Source organism: Chinchilla lanigera, unplaced genomic scaffold (assembly GCF_000276665.1).
Source record: "Chinchilla lanigera isolate Chin_1 unplaced genomic scaffold, ChiLan1.0 scaffold00136, whole genome shotgun sequence".
Classification (NCBI taxonomy): domain Eukaryota; kingdom Metazoa; phylum Chordata; class Mammalia; order Rodentia; family Chinchillidae; genus Chinchilla; species Chinchilla lanigera.
The window spans coordinates 2,737,776-2,760,130 of NW_004955537.1; the positions used below are offsets into that span (position 1 = coordinate 2,737,776).

The 22,355-nt window shown below is 40.4% G+C and overlaps 2 protein-coding genes and 2 pseudogenes across 2 annotated transcripts in view; all 4 read right to left on the minus strand.

Moving 5' to 3' along the window:
• The window catches only part of LOC102019530 (olfactory receptor 2A12-like), a gene marked incomplete in the record, with an annotated part of 130,458 nt that overhangs the window by 95,643 nt on the left and 12,460 nt on the right, over positions 1-22,355 (minus strand).
• LOC102018025 lies at positions 2,140-7,226 on the minus strand (annotated as a pseudogene).
• Positions 7,326-8,276, minus strand: LOC102020285 (olfactory receptor 2A5-like). The gene has a single exon (XM_005410631.2). The coding sequence runs from the start codon at positions 8,274-8,276 to the stop codon at positions 7,326-7,328; it is 951 nt and encodes a 316-aa protein (XP_005410688.1).
• LOC102018329 lies at positions 18,342-20,746 on the minus strand (annotated as a pseudogene).

Sequence of the window (22,355 nt, forward strand, 5' to 3'; positions counted from 1 at the left end):
ATGGATAAAAAGAGATGTGGTATTTTTATACAATAGAGGACTACTCTGCCATAAAGAAAGGTAAACTTGAGGCTTTTATAGGTAAATGGATGCAACTTGAGACTATACTCATAAGTGAAATAAATCAGACTCACATGTGTAAACATCATATTGTCTCCCTGGTGTGAAATGAAAGAGTAAATAAGGTGTAAATTGTACAATAAATATTGTGAAGTGGGAAGAAATTGTTCAAAAGGAAGAAGGAACTTGGATGGGTGAAAGGGGAGATGACAGTTGAGAAAAGGGAAAAAAACTATTAGTGTCTCTTAGTTCGTTAAAAAGGAAGGTTTATGCTAATATCAGTTAGAGAAACTTTTATGCCCATATCTTGTACCCTAAGCAACAACTTTAAAGATAACAACATGTAATGTATTAACTATTGTTATTCTCCTATTATTTTGTTATGAAATTTTGTTTTACCTTTTTTCCACAAAATAAAAAAATGAGTCCATGAAGCTCAGAGAGGGACATGGAATTTCCCAATAACAAAAAGTAAACCATGGTTGAAGGCAAGAGTAGCCTCCAGCTGTTCTAACTTCCAGATTCAGTTCATTCACAGTTCATGTATAACTCCTTGTGTTTGGCTCATGCTTTATACTTTGTATGATGTTTTGACAATACAGGATCCCACACTTACCATAATCTTGTGTCATAGATGTTTCATCTCTGCTTAACAGTTGGAGAGACTGAGCCAACAGAGGTGAAGGGACTTGCTCGGGGTCATGGCTGGGAAGTGACAACCATTACACAAGAAAGAAAAATTGCCATGAAAACTTGGTCACTTGATAATGACTGTAGGATTTCACATAACATTCCTCATGTATCTCAGCACAAGAAACAAAGCCCAGTCAGGTCTCAGAGGAACTGGGAGCAGCAAGACAGGTCCTAGAATCCCTGTCTCAGTGTTCAAGGTGACAAAGTCTCTACCCTCTGACTCCCAGTCTGTCTGTCATACTTAATTTTTAATTTTAGATCATAATTTTTTATTAGGCAAATAAGATGTTGCCATACTAAGATCACAGCATAATTATTTCAATTATTAATATCTAAAGGCATTTCTTATATGTTACAAAACATGAATTTTAACTGGTAACACACCAATTAGTAATCTTGTCTAAAATTAATTTGCTTATTTTAAAAAATTATTCAGAAAGGCTCATTACAATCTAGCCAACCAATATTTGAACTACCACAATTTCTAACTTAATGTAGTGACACCTCACTCACAAACTTCATTCCATGAATCTGGTCACAAACAAAACTGGATGAGAACGGAAACAAATTCAATGGTTAGGTTCAGTGCTGACCTGTTGACCTTATGGTGGAATCTGATTCGGTTCTCATCCAGTTTGTGACCAGAATCATGCAGAGAAATGAATTTGTGAACTGGATAGATATAGATAGATTAGATAGATAGATAGATAGATAGATAGATAGATAGATAGATAGATAGGATGGGGGCTGGGGATTTAGCTCAGCGGCAAAAAGTGCCTGCCTGGCAAGCGCAAGGTCATGAGTTCGGTTCCCGGTACCAGAGAAAAACAAAAACAAAAACAAAAACAAAAAAAAGATAGATAGGATGGTGTATCACTGAGCCATAAAGAAGAATGAAATCATATCATTTTAAGAAAATGGTTGGATCTGGAGATCATTGTATTAAGCAAAATAAGTCAGACTCAGAGCACTTAATATCACATTTTCTGTCATGTGTGTGAAATAATTTTAAAAATAAAAAGAGGTAACATGGAAATAAATGTAGAGGGTTAGAGATAAGGAAAAGGATGAGAAAGAGGAAGAGGAACAGAGTGAAGGGAAATGTAAGCAATGGGGGATTGAAATGAGCAAAGTATGTTATATGCACGTACAAATACACCAAAACAAAACACACTATTCTGTGTAATTAATATGCATGAATAAAAAATAGGAGGAGTAAATGAGACACAAGAAACTTGATCCTGATTATAGTGATGCTATCACAGGTATATACATATGTCAGAACTCATCAGTTGTATACTTTAAATATCTATAATTGATTTTCATTTTAATAGACTTAAATGAAATTGAAAATACATTATGACTAGTCTGGGGAGGAAGATATTTTCACCCAATTAGCAGGAGATTCTGTTCCTAAAAAGAACAATCATCTCTTCAATGACATAAGAGATTCTACACCTAAATTCATGCTCTCCTAATAGTACTGGATGAAATCTGACCTGTATTATTTCCCTGAACTTTATTTCATATGATCGCCATTGGTTTATCTTAAGTTGTTCTTTCTTCGGGACTTATCATGCTTCTGGTTGACCTATATACTAAGGAGACCGACCTAGAAGTCTGGAAAACACCCCCTTCATCTCAATTTGAACTTATTTCATGAGTCCAGACCTCAAATATTCAATCACATTTGTCTTTTAATTTAAAAAAAAGAATGTTGATACTAATTCTTTGCCAGATGTTGTATGCCGGTGATACAAAGCTAAAACAACAAAGCAACTGTCTTCCTGGAGTCCACCATCTGGTGTCCTCCAGTTGGAGAGGTGAGCCATACCCGCCTTTTTCTTTCTTTTTTTTTTTTTTTTTAAGATAAAAGCACTTCTTGTTTAATTAAAAGAAAACATGATCTATTGTATCAAAAAGGTAAGACAAATATTACAAAACCATATTTCCAAATACAGATGAAGAATATCTGGAAGAGTTGATGCAGACTTTATTGTGCTAATATATGCAAAGAATCTGATAACACTTTATTAAGAAAAAGTTTTAAGATTCAACATAGTGTTTATTATCTGAGCTTACTATTTATTGAGCCATTATTGAAGTAACAACAACAAAGATCTATACTCTAAAAAAATAAATAAAACTTTAAATTTTTTTGTTTATTATGATTTGAAATTGATTCTGACAAAAAAATGAACAGCAAAAAACCCTGTAGCCAATACCCACTTGGGCTGTAGAGAAAAAAACATGAGTCCCTATGAAAAGTACTTCACATTGATTGTAAGTAACAAATTACAACAAAGTACACATGTATTTTAAAGTTATTCTGGTTTAATGGATTTACTAAGAATAGAATATAGTGTTTTTGTTTGGACTGATACTTGCAAAGTACCTTCAGAGAAGGTAGGAAAGAGAAAATAAATTTTAAATTTCCTCAAGGCCACAAAAGAGACGAAAAAAGTCTAACAAGTCCCAACTCCAAAACATGAATATGGCAAAATTTTGACAATGAACCATTTAATCATGTTAGTAGTAAATCAAAGTGGAAGTAGTAACAGTATTAACATCAAACGCATTTACAATTTCAAAGTTTTAAAAATTTTCAGTGACAAATAGTTATATTTGAAAAGGTAGTGGATGTGAAACAAAGAAAATACAACTAATTTTTCTAGGAAAAATAACATTGCTTTTGCCCCTCTTGAAACTAAATTATAATTTCTCCATTGAATAAGATATAAAGTAAGTATAAAATGCAAGTATGGATATAAACATATGCACCAAACACTCTTTGTTGCACTAACTCAGTGCTTCCATTAACAGTTACATAACTGGCTGTCATCTTTCATTGTTTAACTAAATTCGGAAAAACGCTATTTTTAACAACAAACATTTATACTACAAATTAACAAGAGATATATAGATACATGAATTTTAAAAGGAAAGAAATTCTCAATAATTATTTGAACAAGAAATAAAGCAACAACTATTCACCTTTTTGAAGCCTCTGAACAAAAGCTTTTGCATGGTTTATGACACTTTTCACAATGGAGCTAATGTCAATTCCAATTTTGCCATAAAGAATTTTTTTAAGCAGTGGCCAAGTTCATTTGATAAAGTAAAAATGAGGAATGAGGGAGAAATTGGCTCTAGAGAGTGAGCTTGGGCCAAGCTAAAGAGGAAAAAGCAAGATAAAAGAACACCCTGGAGAACACAGGGTGTTCTCATGAGGAACGCCGTGATAGCCTGCCACAAAGAACTTAAAAGAAAAACATTTTGTTCCTGGAAAATAATTTACTCTGTTCTTCTGACCCTGCTAAGAATATTTAGTGCCCTTAACATCAAGATATTTGTTGTTGTTGTTGATGATGATGATTATTTCAATTATATTTCTCACATAGTATTTTGAAATAAATAAATGGAAATCAAAGGAAAATCTGGTTTTGGAATGCAACAATTCTAAATCATTTTACTAAGAAGCACTCTTTTATATGCTGATCTGAACTTTTAGTACAAAACCTAAACAGTACTTAATTCTGAAGTAGGACTTTCTCCAGTTCTAGTAACTTCCTGCATACCAATACTAAGGACATCAATTTGTGCTTTCTAGATTTCTGAAGGTGTTTAATAATGTAATAGGTGAGATATGGTTCATTGTCAAGGTTGGGTGAACAGATATTTCATGGTAAGTTGGCTACAGAAACCTAAATAAATTCTTATGACTGAATAATGATTTTCGTTTTGCTTGAGCCAGATAGATTACTGATGCCATGTACCACCACAGTCCCTGTTTCACATTCCTGTTTCTTTATTCTGCATAGTTTTCTAATGAACAAATTAGTATTCCCGAGTAAGGGTATATAAAAAGACAACATTTCTACCAAAAGTATAAAGACAAATAAAATGTCAGCTCACAATACAACTTTTTACATAGCATTGCAAATGCAGAGATAATGACTGCTGCTCTTCAGTATAACTGGCCCACTCCTTTAAAAAGACTACATCAAAAATGGGCAGCTGAGATGAACACACATTTCTCAGACAAGGAGATACAAACGGCAAATAAATATATGAGAAAATGTTCAACATCATTAGTCATTCGAGAAATGCAAATTAAAACAACACTAAGATTCCACCTTACCCCAGTAAGAATGGCTAGCATTAAGAAATCAACCAATAACAAATGCTGGTGAGGCTGTGGAGAAATAGGAACCCTTCTCCACTGCTGGTGGGAATGCAGACTGGTGAAACCACTGTGGAAATCAGTTTGGAGATTCCTCCGAAAACTAGGTTTAGAGGTCCCATTCAACCCAGCTATCCCCCTGCTGGGTATTTTCCCAGAAGATCTAAAAACATCATATCACAGTGATATATGTGCACCTATGTTCATAGCAGCACAATTTGTAATTGCTAAAATGTGGAAGCAACCCAAATGTCCATCCACCGAGGATTGGATAAGAAAATTATGGTACTTTTATATAATGGAATATTACTCAGCTGTAAAGAAAGATAAACTCGAGGCCTTTATATTTAAATGGTCACAACTAGAGACCATACTCATAAGTGAAATAAATCAAACATACATGTGCAAGCACCACATTGTGTCACTAGTGTAAAACTTGAAAGAGTTAAGTTAAACTCGGAGGTATGATAGACACTGTGAAATGATAGGAAACCACCGAAGAGTAAAGGGCTTCTGGGATGTGGGAAAAGAGAAGGGAAAGAAGGAGAAATTTTGTATGTATGTATATACAGGATAGATAACATGGTTGTTCTTCTATCTGCTGTTTCTATGCTGAAAGAAACTGTCAATGAGTCTTTGGTTGACCAGTATTGCATGTCTATATCTGTTTTCATGAGAAGCCACTTTGAAGATATCAATATGTAATACAACCACCATTGTTAATTCCCTACCACTTTGTTTGGAACTCTGTATTGTCTGTATTGTGCTTGTGATATGTTGTAAAATGTTGTATGTCTGTTAATGTTTCCCTCCTTTTATCCTTAAAATAAAAAAAAATAAAAAATAAAAAATAAAAAAAAAGATTGAATTGCTTCAAATACTTTGAAGCACAGCAAATTCTTTAAACCATAAACACATCCCTCATCTATTGTGTTGCTAGGGAATACATGAGCAAGATCTATCATTTGTACTTCTACTTCTGCAGTCTCTTGGCAACCTGTGGGAGGATGATAGAAAACATTTCAGTTGGGAAGGTACATTTATGTTTAAACGTTCTTGTGACATGGTTTTCACCCATTATTTTGCTCCATATTCTCAACTTTCAATGAAGTCTGACTGCAATGCTTTTTTGAATACATTTTTCTGTGATGAGGATACACCTTGGATAACTTCTTGCCTACTGAAGACTATTTTTCCATTCATGTGGAAGCTAACACATAAGCATCAGTATTGTACTCCAGTACTTGTGTCTGACAGTTGTCCTGCGGACAAAAACTTTTCCGCCAAAGTTCTGCCATTTGATTTTGCAGTGGTTGGCTGAGATGAACCTGGATAAACAAATAGCAATGAACTTGTGTAAACATTAAGCTGCTGCTGGCTTTCAAACCACTGCCAAATTTTCTTAGTCTTCCTAACACTGGCAGCAAAGCATCATTTCTTAAGCCCAACCCATTATGAAAAAGCTTCGAGGTCCCGCCCGTTAGAGCCGCTCCTGTTAAGCTTCCCCAGTGCTGGTTTTGCATCTCACAGCTATCAGAATGAACATGACAAACGTTCAGGCCAAGCACCAAGAATCCAACCTCTCCCGTTAATGGGCACTTGCTGACCTCTTGCTGAACCCTCTCGGATGAGGCAAAATGATCATGGCTTTTTCATCCTATCTTTACATTTACATCCATTGTACAGACATTAAATTTATTCCATATATTCCAATTTTTGGAGTAAATCATTTGGTGCGGTGGGAGGTGACCAGGTGTAATATTTTGTCAAGTATTTTCGTAGCTCTAGAAGAACATGGTCACTACAATCTGCAGCACAAACCGTCCAGCACTCTTGGGCCCCTTGAAGGTGGCTATAACTGCTTCAAGACTGTACCATCTGGAGGCTGCAATATGCCCACTTTGTCCTTGCAGCACAAGTGCCCGGCCACCTGCTGGGAGAGGCACAAGCAGCCGACTGCGGGGTGCCCTCGCGGGCAGAGTCGCTCGCCCGTGGGGTCTGCATTTCTGGGGTGCTGGGAATCTGGAGCAGGAGCAGGATAGCGGCTCCATGGCCACAATGGAGAGCATAAGCGGTAACAACAGAGGTGACAGCAGGAAAAACTAGGGCTGAGGGAGCGGGCACCGGAGAAGCCGGGGTCTCTCAGGCTCGCAGCGAGGAGACCCGGGCGCCCACCGAGGCGGAGGCGCAGGCGCAGGCTGTCCCTGCCCAACTCTCGGCGCGGCGCAGCTCCCAGTTCCCCGCAGTCTTCTCAAACAGTCTCCACTACTCTCTCCCACTGAAATGTCATGTGCGCCCACTGAACGTTAGAAGGAATTTGGATAAAGAAATCTTATAGGCTATGTCTTTGGCTTCGTTTCAGGTAATAATGCTCCTGAGTCCTGAGACTTCATTCTGACTCTTTGCCCCAGCCTAAGGCCTTGAAGAAAGCCCTCTTCACATCCTTGTTCCTGAGGCTGTAGATGATGGGGTTGAGGAAGGCAGAGATGACATTGTAGAATAGAGCCAGCTTCTTGTCTTCTTCTGGGGAGGACTTAGCGCCGGGTCTCATATACATGACCATACACGGGATAGAGAACATGGTGACCACAGTGATGTGGGAAGCACAGGTGGAGAAGGCCTTGAGCCGCCCTTGGTTTGAACGGATCCTCAAGATAGCAGCAAAGATATTGATGTAGACAATGATGATAAGGGAAAGTGGGACCAAAAGCAGGATGAAACCCAGGATGAAGTCCACCTGGTCATTGAGGGAGGTATCTGCACAGGCCAGCTTCAAGACAGCAGGCACTTCACAGAAGAAGTGGTTGATCTCATTGGGGCCACAATAGGGAAGAGTCATGGCAGAGACAGTATATATCAGAGCACAGCTGATACCCCAGAACCCACAGAAGGCCACCAGTGACCCACACAGCAAAGGGCTCATGAGGACTTTATACCTGAGAGGATGGCAAATGGCCACATACCTGTCATAAGCCATGATTGCAAAAAGCCAAGACTCAGTGATTCCCAGCATCAGGAAGATGTACATCTGGGCTACACATCCGATGTAGGAGATGGTCTTCTTCTTCTTGCAAACCAGATGCACCAGCATCTGGGGCACTGTGGTGGTAACATAGCCCATGTCCAGAATGGATAGGACACTGAGGAAAAAGTACATTGGTGTGTGGAGGCGGGAATCTATGCGTATCAAGGTGATAATGAGCCCATTGCCCAGAAGGGTGGTAAGATAGAGGATGAGAAAGACGCTGAATAGAATAAGATTGATCTTTGCATTACTAGAGAATCCAAGAAGAATGAACTCAGTAAGAGAGCTGTGGTTTCTCCAAAGAAATTCCTGCATCCTTTCTCCTATAGAGAAAAAAAAAAAAAAAAAAAACAGCTATGATTCAAGAAGGTTAAATCTCCAGATTCCAGCCCTGCTGTTATTCATAAAAGTGCCAAACACAAGTGAGTAAGTACATGTTAAGACATTCTCAAAGTCAGGAAGCAAATTTTTAAAAAGAACTTCCATTTTATAGGAAACAACATGTTACTATTATACTATATAATCCCAGTTTATTCTGAGATCCCAAATGCTACATTCCACATTTCAAAATGTAGAATTTACGAAAAGAGGATCTAAAATGAATGTCTTACACATTATTCATGTAGTTTTTCAAAAATTTCAAAGAGGAACAGAAAAGAATTGAATATTTAAGAATTTAGCATTTATTATGTATCTCATGCCAAATAGGGACGCCTGCTTCCACCTTGGAACTCCTTCCAAAATTGGCTGCAGCTGGACTATTCAAAGAGCTTGTGGGTATCTGCACCTCTGAGACACAGTTATTACATATTGAACTAGAGCTTGGAGTAGCAGGAAAATATCATTTGGAACTAAACTATACTCTGTGACAAGTCAGTCACATATTTTCATGGATCTGAGGTGATTCTGGGGAGTAGGGGCAATACAGTAGCAAAGCTTAAAATATAATAAATGGTACAGTGGACATAATTTAAGGCACAAAATGTGGATAAAGAACATTGGGGACAAACAGGAAACAAGGAGTAAGATGATAAATTTAAAACTGATTACAACAGAAGTTATAAAATGTATGTATACAATGCACACCAACTGAATGACAAACATTATCAAACTGGACTTTTTAAAACTAATCACAATGAAAGAATTTTATAAGAAAAGTAATCAATTTTAAAGAACAGTGAAGAACAGGAAGCATCATTTGATTATGAAAACAGGATGGATCAACTCAAGACTTTTGTCCCTTGCCTCTTCCCTTTCTTACTCCAACCCCGGCAGTGACAGAAATCACAGGTGATAAGGACAGGAAATGGACCAGCTAAAGGGCAAAGAATTGTAGTTGTCCTCCCCGTCTTATTGGAGAAAGCTAGCTGCAGCAACCCTAACTCAATCTGAAGAGTTACCAAAGGCCTCTTGCAAAAAGTAAGACTCAGACTGGGCTTTGGAAGTGGGCAGATGCTAACTAGAGGGAAATGCAGGAGAGGATACACTCTGCAAAGAGGACCATGTGTGAAGTCAGGAAGCCTGAGCTAAACCAGAAGGGACACGGTAAGCAAGCGTCAACCATGAAGGGCCTATCATGCCCTGCAAAACACACTACAGAGAGTGAATTTTATAATGAAGGAGGAAAAACTATATCAAATAGGCATCAGATCTTTATCTGGGAGCAATCACTCTGGCTGTGGTATGGAAACTAAATGGGAGGAGGAGGACATCAACCTCTGCAGTTACTCGGGAAGGCAAGGAGAGAGTGAGAAGTAAGGGAGTGATGAGTGATATGAAAGGTAGGCATTAGAGAAGAGTTTTTAGGAAATGGAAATGATTAAAGCATGCTGAGGGAGAAAGAGGAGCTAAGAATGCAGTCCAGACATGGGAATGGAGGGCAAGGGTGCCATTCATTGAGATGAGTAGCATAGAAGTGAAAAGTTTGGAGAAGGAAATGAGGAGAACACACGATGATTCTAATTTGGGGCTCAGGAGCTTATGAGACTTCTTGTGTCTGTTGACTGACACAGCTAGAGCCGAAGAGAAAGCTTTGTGGCGGGACTCTGAGTGCCATCAGCATGTCTGTGAGAGCTGAAGTTACTGCAAACAATGACGTCACCCAGAAGAGCATACAGAGGGAGAGAGCCGAAAGCAGAGATTTATAAAACTGCAACACTTGAGGGCTGGCTTCAAAGAGAGAAGCCAGAGAATAAATGTGTTTGAGGGACCAAGGGAAGGTGGCCCATGACACATGGCACATGAAAATCAAAGGCTTCAAAGACAAGTCGGCTTTGTGATCAAACATGCACAGACAACAAGACAAGAACCAAAGTGTCCACTATTTTTAGCAGAAAAGAGACTTTGGGAAAACAGCTCCAAAGTGTGTTAAGAGAAGCCAGCATAGCTGGGTTTCTAAGACATTTGCACAAATGGAAAAGAGGTCTAAGTCAGGAGCTCCATAGCAAGGACAATATGGATTTTTGTCATAGCAGAATTATGGCTTCTTCGTATGGTGATGGACTTTGTCAGTTAATGAAGAGTGGTAAAAACACAAGAAACTGACACACTACATCATGGACCAGGGTTTAATGAATCAGGAAAGGGTAGGATCCAGATTACACAGGAGGAAGTTAACTCAAAGTAGAGCAGGGACCCCCTTCCACTGTAGCTGATGGAGAAGAATGAGGGGAGGTACAGAATATCTGAAGTGTCCACATGATGTCAGAAATTCTGACATGTATCTGTGTCAAATATATTAGATAATTCTAAGTTATTTCCTTTTTTAACCTCCTCATTATCCACTGTGAGGAAAAACATTACAGTGAGCAACAGAATCAGGACCAAAAATAAGAAAATAAAAACATTGGACCCAACAATAACAAAGTCTGAAACCAGCCAATCTCTGAACGCATGGAGACACCTGCCTGCTTTCAGTCCCAACTTGGATGTTTGTCACTTCAGCCTTCCTGACATCCTGACACCAGCATCTCCTACTTCTTCTTGTCCTCACTGGAAGCTGAAGGCCAGTGAATGCACTGAGGGAGATGGACAGAGATACAGGGAAAGAGGGAACGAGAGAGAGATCTTGAACAGAAATAAATAACAATACAAGTAATGGAGTCAGGAAAGATGAAATGAAAGAGAAACAACAGGACAGACAAGAGGCTGAGGCGTGAAAAGACACTCAGACACCAGAGCTCTAGACAGGAGACAGGAGAGAGACCAGAACAGGCAGAAGGGATGTCTTTGATGAGGGTGCTCTCATGCTTCAAGTCCTCTGCACCAACCCTCAAGCCCCTTTACCAGCTCCTGGGCTCTGCGTGAGGAATGAGTCAGGACTCTGAGGAGCTCTTCTTTGAAATTCTGCTCCAGAGAACCCTGATTCTCAGGGGAGCAGCTCTGGCAACTTCTTAATGAGCTTCCTTGTGCCTTTGAACTCCCCTAAGTCTTAACATGCTTGATCTCCAGCACCTACTACTCAAGGCTATGTATAGCGCAATTCCCTCACCCTCATGGCTGGGACCCTGACACTCCCATGAAGCCACCTGGGTCTAGCAGGCCACCATTCAGCCAGCTCTCCCAAATTCTTTTTTGGCTCTCACTGAGCACCGTACCACATGGCTTGGATTTGCAGTTTGCACATGGCTACCAGATTCACAAACCTCTCCAGGCCTCATGGCCTTTTACCCATAAAACAAAACCTGCTCCACTGGGTTGCTGTGAACAGGCAATGAGTTAAATATTATACTGTTAGAACTGTGCGTGGCATGCAGGTAGTAATCTGTAGATGTATCGTTCTCCACCATTTTGCATCTACTGGGTTGTCCACCTGAAGACCTTCTCCCTTTGTCTTCAAATCTCCCTAATTTCAGCGCCACATCCTTTGCCTGTGTTATTCTTCTATTATCATCACTTTCCATCTTTTGGGGTTTCCTGGAAACATCTGAAAGTTCTGAGAAGTGTGACCTGCTGCTCTAGCTATGGAGCCAATGCTAACACACCTGCCCGACTTCTGTCTCCCACCAGACCACACTCGAGACAGTCTTTGGCACTTCCCCTTTCTGTCTTCCAGTGTAAGCTTTTCATCTCTCCTCTGGCCAGGCCTTGTGCAAGGAGAATAAGTGTAGAGCCGCATGGAATTCTCTCCTTGTGAACAAGTACTTATGAATCTTTAGTGTGTTCAATGAAGACTGCACAAAATGCTGAGACTTCGAGGAAGCACCAGCTAAGTTTTCCCAGGACAATGAAATTTAAATTGAACCTTTAGAAAGCAGTGATATATTCCTTATGGGAAGGAATGAGAATCTTAGACACAAACAAGCAAAATCTAAGTAACACCAACATGTATAGCATTATAAAACGGAATTATTTAGAAATAGATCTGAGTGTGTATCTGAGTGAGATCTAAGGGAGATGTCAGAGAGAGGCAGGGCTAAGTGATAAACTCTGCCTCCAACCACAACAATCAGCTAGGACTCTGTCCTGGGCTGTGTGACTCTCTTAGAGCACTTTTAACATATGAGTCTGAATTTCATCAAATGGCCTAAATTTCACAGACACCATCCTGGTGACTGGTGTGTGGGAAAACCTAGAAAGGAAATCCAGAGGCAATGACACCAGGAAAGAGAAAATCTAAAACTTATTTCCTTGTCATACTGATAGGGACAGGACAGAGAGAATACTACTACTACTAGCATCTAGTAAGTAGGGATTAGAGGTGTCTGAATGGTTCAGTGGTGCACAGGACAACCCCTTACAACAATAAACTACCCACCCCACAGAGTCTCTAATGCTGAGGTTAAGAAACCCAGGAACATAGGAATGTGAAGTTGTAGATCTGCTATACACTAAGGATAGGTCTGCCTTGATCTGCTATATACTAAGGATGGGTCTTCCTTGATCTCCTATATACTAAGGATAGGTCTGCCTTGATCTCCTATACACTAAGGTTGGGTCTGCCTTGGCTTTCTGGGAAATCATTAGAATTGAACAGACATGTCTGGAAGGCCAGAGGCCTGAGTGATGTCCCAATTCTATCATATGGAATTTAGGATGAATTCACCCTCTTTGAGAGATGCTTTGATTTGTGAAAGAGTGATTTTAAGCTTGAAGAGGTATGTTAGCGTGCTCTGAGTGTCTGCTGCTCTGCTATCTGAAGAATGGAAGAATAATACATGGCTCTTACTCTCAAGGGACTTATATGTGTCACACAGCAGGCTTAGTCACCATATCTTAAAGATAACATTTTATAGAGGAAGTTGTACAAATGCTTTGTGTTTTTCACTTGGTTTTTTATTTGTTTTTTGTTTGGTTTTGTCTTGTTTTTGAACAGGTCTTGCTATCAAGTGCAAGCTGGCCTTGAACTTGCTTATGTAGCCCAGGCTGGCCTCGAACTCACAGCAGTCCTCTTACCTCAGCCTCCCACGTGCTGGGATAATGGACGTGTGCCGCCACATCATGCTTGCAATTGTTCTGTGTTAATGCTGTGACAACTGTATGAAAGTGTTTATTTTTATTTCCATTTTTTATTTTGGTTGGTGCATTTATTGTTTCCTTAGCTCTTTTTTTTATTTGAATCACCTTGATTTTGAGGGGTTTTTATTTTTGTCTTTTTCTGTTTTTTCTTTTCTTCTGGTTCTTCTTTATTGGTATTGATTGGTATTGTAGCTTATTCTTCAAGGTTTCCTCATTCATTTGCTCCCTCTTTTAGTAGTTTTTCTCTTCTAGTTTTTTACTCTCTTCCCTCTCTGTTCCTTTTTCTCCTCTCTTCCTCATTATCTTGCCTCCTTACCTTCCTTCCTCCTCTCCAACTATCTAATGTATTAATGACATAACTACAACAGGGGCCTGAAAAGTACCTCCAAGAGTAACTAGAGTTAAAGGCATCATATTACAGTGATACACACTTACCCATGTTTTTAGCAGCACAATTCATAATAGCCAAATCTTGGAAGTGGGCTATATGTCCATCAACAGATGAATGGGGTAAAGAAAATGTGGTATTTGTACACAATGGAGTACTACTCTGATAGAAAGTAGGATAAACCTAGGTTATCTGTAGGAAAATGGATGCACCCAAAACTATAATGTTAAGTGAAATAAATATCAGACACAAACTTAAACACCTTATAGTTTCTCTTATATGAAAAACCCAAAATATAAATAAATTGAAAAGCAAAATAAATTATAGACAATAGGAAATGGGGAGATAGATCTTTTGCAAATGAGAAAGAGAATAGAGATGGAGGGTAGGGAAGAAAAAGGGAAAGGGATATAGCAAGAATTAAGATGTGTCCTGTACTTGTACCAACTCCCTACAAGGAATATAGTCATTATGTCTCACATACACACACTAATAAAAATAAAGGTAACATTTTATGGCCTCAAAATTCAACCTGTTTAATAAAACAATGAAAGAGTTCCAGACAAAGATAAAAGAGTTTTTGAAATATACACTATGACAACAGCAACAAAAGATATATGAGCTAGTAGAACTCTAGAAAAAAAAAAGTGATGACAGAAAAGTAGGCCAGACATTGCTAAATCTACACCAAGAGACAGGGAAGTTAGAATTTTAAAAATAAGCACTAAAAATGAAAAATAATTTGAAGGAATTGTCAAGAAATGACAGAAATAAAGCACAAATAAAGACTGATATAAGCAGTAGATGTAATAAATAATATTCAAAACTTAATGTAAGAACATTTTAAATGAAAGGTGAGCATTTCTACATATTGAAAGGTGACAAAACACTATGTGCTACTAGAAATTTACATAGGAAGTAACCAAAGAAGCCTACCATATGTATACTATGTTGCAATGATTAAATAAATATCCTTTAAAAAGTCCAAAGAAAAAATTATAACCAAAAACCTTAAGTTGGCTTCAGACTTTTTATACCACCATTCAGTGATGAAAGATAAGGGACAGTAGAGCAATTTTTACCCGAAGTGCTCAGTGGAAAAAAGAAAAGTATACACCAAACAATATTATAATTTAACCAAACTTTTTCTTACTCATGGGTAACAAATCTATTTGCAGTTGACAATACTTTATATGTAGAAAATCCAAAGGAATTTACACACACACACACACACACACACACACACACACAGTGAACCAGTTTAGCATCAGGCCAGACAACCCAGGACTGCTTCCAGCTTCCCTCAGAAGGCAGAGAGGAGTAAGACCCCAGGCACAGAGGAGTAGAGCATGAAGAGCACAAGTTTGTATCCTGAAACTCAGTGCCAGTATGAAAAAACTACCACTGGGCATATCCTGATGTTCCCTGTCCCTACGTCAGTGTCTGCAGACAGCCTGATTGTGCTGAGAGACACACTCCCCTGTCAGTCAGACTTATATCCCAGTCAGCATCACCGGCAGCAGGTTCCAATGGTTTCTGGTCACAAGTCCACAACAGCAGCTGGCAGCATGGCAGCATGGGACTTATTTCTATAACTGTGCTGCACTGGTCTCAGTAAGGAGTGGGCTCCAAGTGTGATCTAGCATTGCTTCATGGATGGCCATGGGATTGCCCACACCATTCCACCTCCAACCGCAGGCAGTATAACACAGAGAATAGTGGGTTCTCTTGGGGGAAGAAAAGAAGATGGGCACTAAGCATTGCATAGGAGCTTCGGACTGTTCTCTCCTCGACAGAGATAGGCACATTCCTGTGGGTCCTCACCAAAGACAAAGTACCGTAGACAAGCCATCCGAGCCCGTCCTGGCCCAAGATGGAGACCTGCAGGGAAAACTGCCCCTTTAAACACTCTCTTACTTTATCCTGGACCACTTGCCAAATGTGAAGCTAGGACAAACCTAGGTTTTAGACACCCACAATTGCTGAAAGAGCAGGAACACAGCAGCAGATTCACAGCAAACCTAGCCTTACATTGCCACCCAGCGCTGAAATAGTGGAAGTGTCCACAGGCTTAGAGAAAACAGACTTCTTAGAACTTCTAGAATGGGAAGCTTAAAAAGACAGTTTGCAAAGACTGGAATAATTATCTAATCCTTCAGTGTGCACAGGATTTGCACCGTAAGCATCGAGAAGTTTTGGGAAGCCAGGACCTCATGTACCAAACAAAATAAGGCAGCAAAGATTGCCCATATGTCAACTGCTACCTGTAAACTCTTGGATGAAGAATTTGAAACAGCTGTTTCAAGGAAACTCAATGACCTTCAAGAAAACACAGAGAGACAATTCAGTACTCTAACAGAGAAACTTAACAGAGAGGTTGAAGAAATTTTAAAAGTCAAACAGAAATTCCTGAGCTGAAAAGTATACCAGATACAATTGAAAACTTGAAAAAAGGCTTTAAGAACAGATTGATAAACAGAATAAACGGGCTCAGAGACAGCCTATTTGAAAATACACAGAGGTGAAACAAAAAGAATGAAGAGAAATGAAGAAATATTATGGGAAATTTGGGGCACCATTAAAAGAACAAAGATTAGAGTTATTATGATCCAAGACAGACTTTAGAATGCCAGTGGGGTAGAATGGTTCTTCAGAAAGAAAAAAAAAACATTAAACATCCCAAACCTAAAGAAAGATACAGTTATCTATATACAAGAAGATCAATGGTTACCAGAGACAGCTCAACCAAGTCTATCCCAAGACACAAAGAATCAAGTTCTCCAAGATAAATATAAAGAGAGGATACACAAGACAACAACAACAGCAAAAATATCACACAAGGGTGCCCTAATTCGCCTGACATCAGGTTTTTCAACCGAAACCTTACAGGGCAGGAGATAACATGAGGAGATTCATAACACTGAATGGGAAAAATTTTTTCACCAAGAATACTATAGCCAGCAAAGCCATGTGTTAGATTTAGAAATTCAAAGATATTCCCAGACCAAAGCTGGGAGATTTTCTCACCACCAGGCCTGTCCTATAAGAAATACTAAATAATGTTCTTCAAACTGAAAGAAGGAAATGCTAATATGTAAGAAGAATTTATCAGACGGTATAAAACTCACTGATAAGAGTTAACCATGAGACAAATTTAGAATAATGTTGTATACATGGCACATAAACCATATCTTCAGTATGAAAGCTATGAAACAAAATAATTTTAATTTATTTTAAAGATACTCATAGCTCTATTAATGTTTTGAGTCAGGCAGTATAGAAAGGTACAAAACAGGACATCAAAAACTCATAATTTGGTGAGGAATGAAGTATAAGTGTAGTTTTTTATTTTGTGGTTTTTGTGGTTTTTGGGGTATATGTGTGATCCATCTCACAAAGTATTTATTAAATCTGCTTTTCCATGTTGCATCTGTGGAAGGGAGGGAAAGAACAAGGAACACATTTCCAAGGATGAAATTTCCACATTGACTTTTCTTTCATGCGCAGTGAAGTCTCTCATGACAGAGGCAGGGAAGGGCATGGTGCTGCTATACCAGACTGGACCTCATGCTTCCAAAGTGCAGTACTGATGGTGAAACAAAAGATGTCTTAGTTTATTTTTACTTGCTAACAGCTCCTTATGTGTTGCTTTTGTTGTTGTTATTGTTGTTGTTGTTTTGAGACAGGCTCTTACTATATTGTCTAGCCTGGCCTTGAACTCACAGCGATCCTCCTGCCTCAGCCTCCCAAGTACTAGGACTACAGGCATGCACCACCATGCCCCACTATATTTGCCATTTTTAAGCTGTCCATTTCCTCAAATCTCTTTTTAAATGATACACTGCATTACAAATGATGGTACTTAACGAATGTGGCATTTACATATTTACAGAAACAAAAGAAATTTACAAGACATACTAGCATAGGATCTTAACATTTAGTAATAGAAATAAAACAGGAAGGGCATCCACTTTAATTTCCCTGCACAAACTATCAGAAAACAACTATTCACATTTTTAAATTGTCTGTACTTTGATTTGACCTGCACATTCCCCGCTTCATTTCACCTGTTCCTCAAATCTCTCACATCACTCAACCTTCACCAGACTATAGGATCTACAAGTAACTAGATCTAACACCTAAACAGAGCTTCAAAAGTCCCCTTCCAAAAGTCTCCTTAATTCCCTGAAAATGCCTCAAAATGAAAAAGACACATGCTCTTCACTCATTCTTTCATTTTGCCTTCACATTTCATCATCAGATCAGCAAAGCAGACTTTCCATCTCAGTCCAAGCAAGGTTAGAAAGACAGAGTTCCTCTGTGGAGCAGCTGTCTTGATGCTACACCCCATGAGATGGGGGACCCTGGGTACTGGACTGCTCTACAGGAAGGTCGTTTAGTGGAATAATAGTCTACGTAATTTGTGGGTGACTTCTGTCCATACTGTGTTATCAGCAGAAGCTGGAAAGTGAACTCAGTCATCAAAATAAGAATCTTCATAGCTATGAGGAGACGGCAGATACAATTTGAGTGCATCAGAGTTCTTTCTGTTGGAGTTTTCTTGACCATAATACAGCACTTGATGCTGACTGGAGGACGAGTGACATCTGTTGGTTGGTAGTGGGCAAGGAAGGATGTGATTTGAATCGGTCTCATTCTAACATTGACACAGGTGCGATAAGATGGTTCTGATTCCACCCATCCTTTGTATGAATGCTCCAGAGCTCCCAATATTGCCATAGTGTATTCAAGACCTGGGCTACTGCCTTCACTTTCAGAGAGGATCCGTCACCCCTGCCTTTGGTTATATTCACCAGTTTCTCTAGGCCTCCTGAGTCAGTCAGGACTTTAGCATTCTCTGTGTTTTTGCTTGTCACCTTGTGCAAAGAACAGCAGAAGGCTCCCATGGTCTCCTCAGAAGGCATCCTGGGGCCATTGCCACCAGGAAGCCGAGTGACCAGGTCTTGCATGGCATATTTCCCTACGAGCTCCTTGTTGCACACGTCTAGAGCCACATTCCTCAAGGCAGTGGCTAGAGAAGAGACAACTCCATCGTTCTCCATCCTCAGAAGTTCAACAAGGCCAGGGAGCCCTTTTTCTTTTCAGATAGCTGCCCCAGATGCATGCTGCAAACTTCCAGTTGGAGGCAGAGAGGTTCTGGAGAGATAAGGCAGAGCCTTCAAAGGTGGCTGGCTTTCTGCTAGGAGAGTCAGATATGGTTTTACCACTGACAGATGCTACTACATCTCAACTCCTTTGGGGGAGTTTGACAGTCCTGGGATAGGACCAGATCCATCCCACTGACCCTCTTGTGGAATTCTTTTTCTTCTTGGAATTCTCTTTTTCTTCTTCTTCTTCCCCCAGCAGCTTGACTCAGAGGCTTTGCTGGGAGCCTCTTGCTAGTAAGTCATCCAGCTCATTCAATCCAAGCAGCCGGGCCTGAGGGACCCCCAGTTCCAGCTGACAGGGCAGGTGCCTCAGGGTACACGTGCTTTCCCCGCCTGTGTTCACACACATGTGGATCACATACAGCAGTGAGTCTGCCAACCCCTCACACCATCGCATTTGCTTCCAGGCTTCTTCCCTGACAGAACTGAGGCTCCTCAGACAGCCTGTCATGCTATGCAGAACTAGTGAAGTCTGCAATCTAATGATCACCATCACATCAGAGTTCTTCCACCCAGAACGTGGAACAAACACAGTGTTTGTTGAGGTGGAGCGAGCATTTCCAATGACTGTCATCTTTATGGCATCACATAAGGATGAATTCCAAAGAACTCCATAGGAAGCTCCCTTCTGCATTGATAGATCTTCTCAACAGTCACGACAGGGTAGGTATTCCACCAACACTCTTCATTGGTATTTTATTTTCATCTGTAGACTTGCTAATAACAAGGTTTCAAAGGCCACCACAAGCATTCTTCTGAACTTTCAAAACTCTGTGGCCCAAAAGATCAACCCAATGCTTGACGCCCCTCAGGCTATACACCTCCATCTTCACTTTGCTGTCACCGAGCACAGGTGCTGCGGGTAGCCCCCTGCATTTGCCTGGACAGACGGGAACTGGTGCTGCAGTGAATGACTTCAGGCAACTCGAGATCATGCTGTCAAGTTCCCGGGGGTCTTTCTGAAAGCTGTGTATTGATGGGGACCTAGCTGTGCCATCATCAGCTGGTGCTGCGTGCTGAAGCCTGTTGCAATTGCACTCTTGTAATTGGCACTGTATTGGCTTGTAGAGGTCTTCATGGGTAGCCGTTATGTTCAGAGCATAATTATCTCTTTGGTATGTAAGAGTACTTTGTTGACTGGATGTCCTTTGTAGATTTCAATCTGAGCCTGTGCGATATAATGCTGTCTGTGATCCTTGGAGCTGCGTGGTTCCATGGTTCGGACTGCAGTACACTGGGCTGTAAAAAGTCCTCCCTTCATATATAGGAGTGATGTGCAAGTCAGGAGACTCAGCTGAACAAAGGTCTCATCCCAGCTGACTGTGCTGACAGGAACTCCGTAACCCCATCAGGCTGTATGGCCAAGGTGGAAGCACCCTTTCATCCGAACTGCTCCATGTCATGAACAGTCCTGTGCAGGGCAGGTCCCAGATGCTGTGGGATAGCAGTCATCCCCTGAGCATTTGGGGTGAACATCCCCACCTGGCCTTGGGATGGGGAAACTACTTGAGTCTGTGAATCCATCAGGGTCAGTGGGGAGCCCACTCTGGTCATGGATGGTACTGAGGGGTTGGCCCATTGGGATTGGATGACAGACCTAATACATGTACAGCTGTTGGGGAGGTGAGTCTCTATGAATAGGCAGAGGCTGCCTGCTGAGCAGGGAGTGTGGTGAAGGAAAATGCACTGGGGTTCAGAGACTGGAAGTTGGTCACTGATGGAGAGCCAAATCCACTACCCAGAGAAGCTCTCCATAACTCCCTTGAAGGAGACACACCTATGCCGAACTAGTGTTTGTTCTTTAGCTCTCGAACTCCTCCCCAAATGGTCACTGGCTGATCCTATGAATGAACCCTGCTATCTATTATCTGTCTTGCTCACTGCCTGGTTTTTGAAACTTCCTGCTTCCTGGTATCCACTGTCGGAATGAGATTTCATTTGCATCAAATGGACAGATGTCTATTCTAGTGAATAGAAGGTCCCTCATTCTGGCTGTGCTCTGATGAGATAGCTGCTGGGAAGGAGTGTCCAAAACTCTAGGTTTGCTTACACCAGTATTTGGCACAACTGCTGACCTGCATGTAAATGACTTCTCAGCTAAGCTGGTGCTACTGATGCTTGGTGATGCTGCTCCAAGCCTACATCTTTCTAGATGACTGGCAACAATTTGCCTTTCCAACTTCAGTTCTTGGATGAATCATTGAAACTGAAGCTCCTGCTTCTTCACGGGAGCCAGAATAGTGGTGGCTGTGGTCTCAGTTTCCGTGCCAGGGCCAGGGGAGGCAGCTTCCTGGTGGGTCTGCAGTTGCCTCTTTGCACCAGTGAAGCCTGCTCAGGAGTTGGTGTTCCTCTTTCCAGGTTAGGTTAGGCAGCAGCCATCGCTGCCCCCAGAATCAGGGACATCCGTGCCATGGGGTCACCACTGCAGTGGCTGAAAAGATTTAAAAAGTGCCACGGAGACCATCTCTTAAGTGAAATAAATTGAACACAGCTGTGTAAATATCGCATTGTCTCTCTGGTGTGAAAAATTGAAAGTGTAAATAAGAACCAAATGGTACAATAGATATTGTGAAATCAGAAAAAATTGTTCAAAAGGATAGGGAAGCTAGGGAGGGGAGAGGGAGGAGGGGAGAGGGGGAAAGGAAGGGAGGGAAAAGAAAAACTGAGCAAAGACGTATAAAATGGAAACAAGGCATTGTAAATAAGAGGGAAAGGGGCTGAAGGAGGGGAGGGAAATGGGAAGAAAAAAAAAGACAAATCAAGGTACATCATGCACAGCTACAAATTCCCTGTGATGAATGTGATCATTGTATATACCTAAATTGTACCAATAATCTTAATTAAATTTTTAAAAAGTGCAGCTGCCCAGCAGCTGCCTGCTCCCTCCTCCCTACATCCCAGGCAATAGCCAACTTGAGCCCCCACCCCTCGCCCACGGCGCTCCCTCACTCAGGGTCTATGCAGACTTGGCCCCTCAGCCCTCTCTACGCCCACAAGCCACCAGCCCACCAGCCCAGCCTGGCCCTGTAAGTGTAGGTTTTACCATTCTATTCTCCTTCTTCTCTTTTTCCTCTTCTCTTTTCTCTACGATCACATTAAGTTATGATTTTAAGATGGCTTGTTATAACCAAAAGATGTTTTTGTAAGATAAACACAGAATAAAAAAATCTATAATAGATGCATCAAAATTAATAATCATGAAGCAAAACCATAAGAAAGAATGAAAAAAGAGGGGGACTACAATGAAACTAGAAAGCAAGTATCAAAATGACAATATTAAGACTTTACCAATAGACTTTTCATGCAAAGGTAAAACCTTAAAATTAAAAATTGAATTGGATTAATTTCCCTAGTTAAAAGTCCTGATGAATTTAATTAAAA

Coding starts and splice junctions, on each gene's coding strand:
- LOC102020285 (XM_005410631.2), bottom strand. CDS start 8,276: ATGCAGGAATTTCTTTGGAGAAACCACAGCTCTCTTACTGAGTTCATT.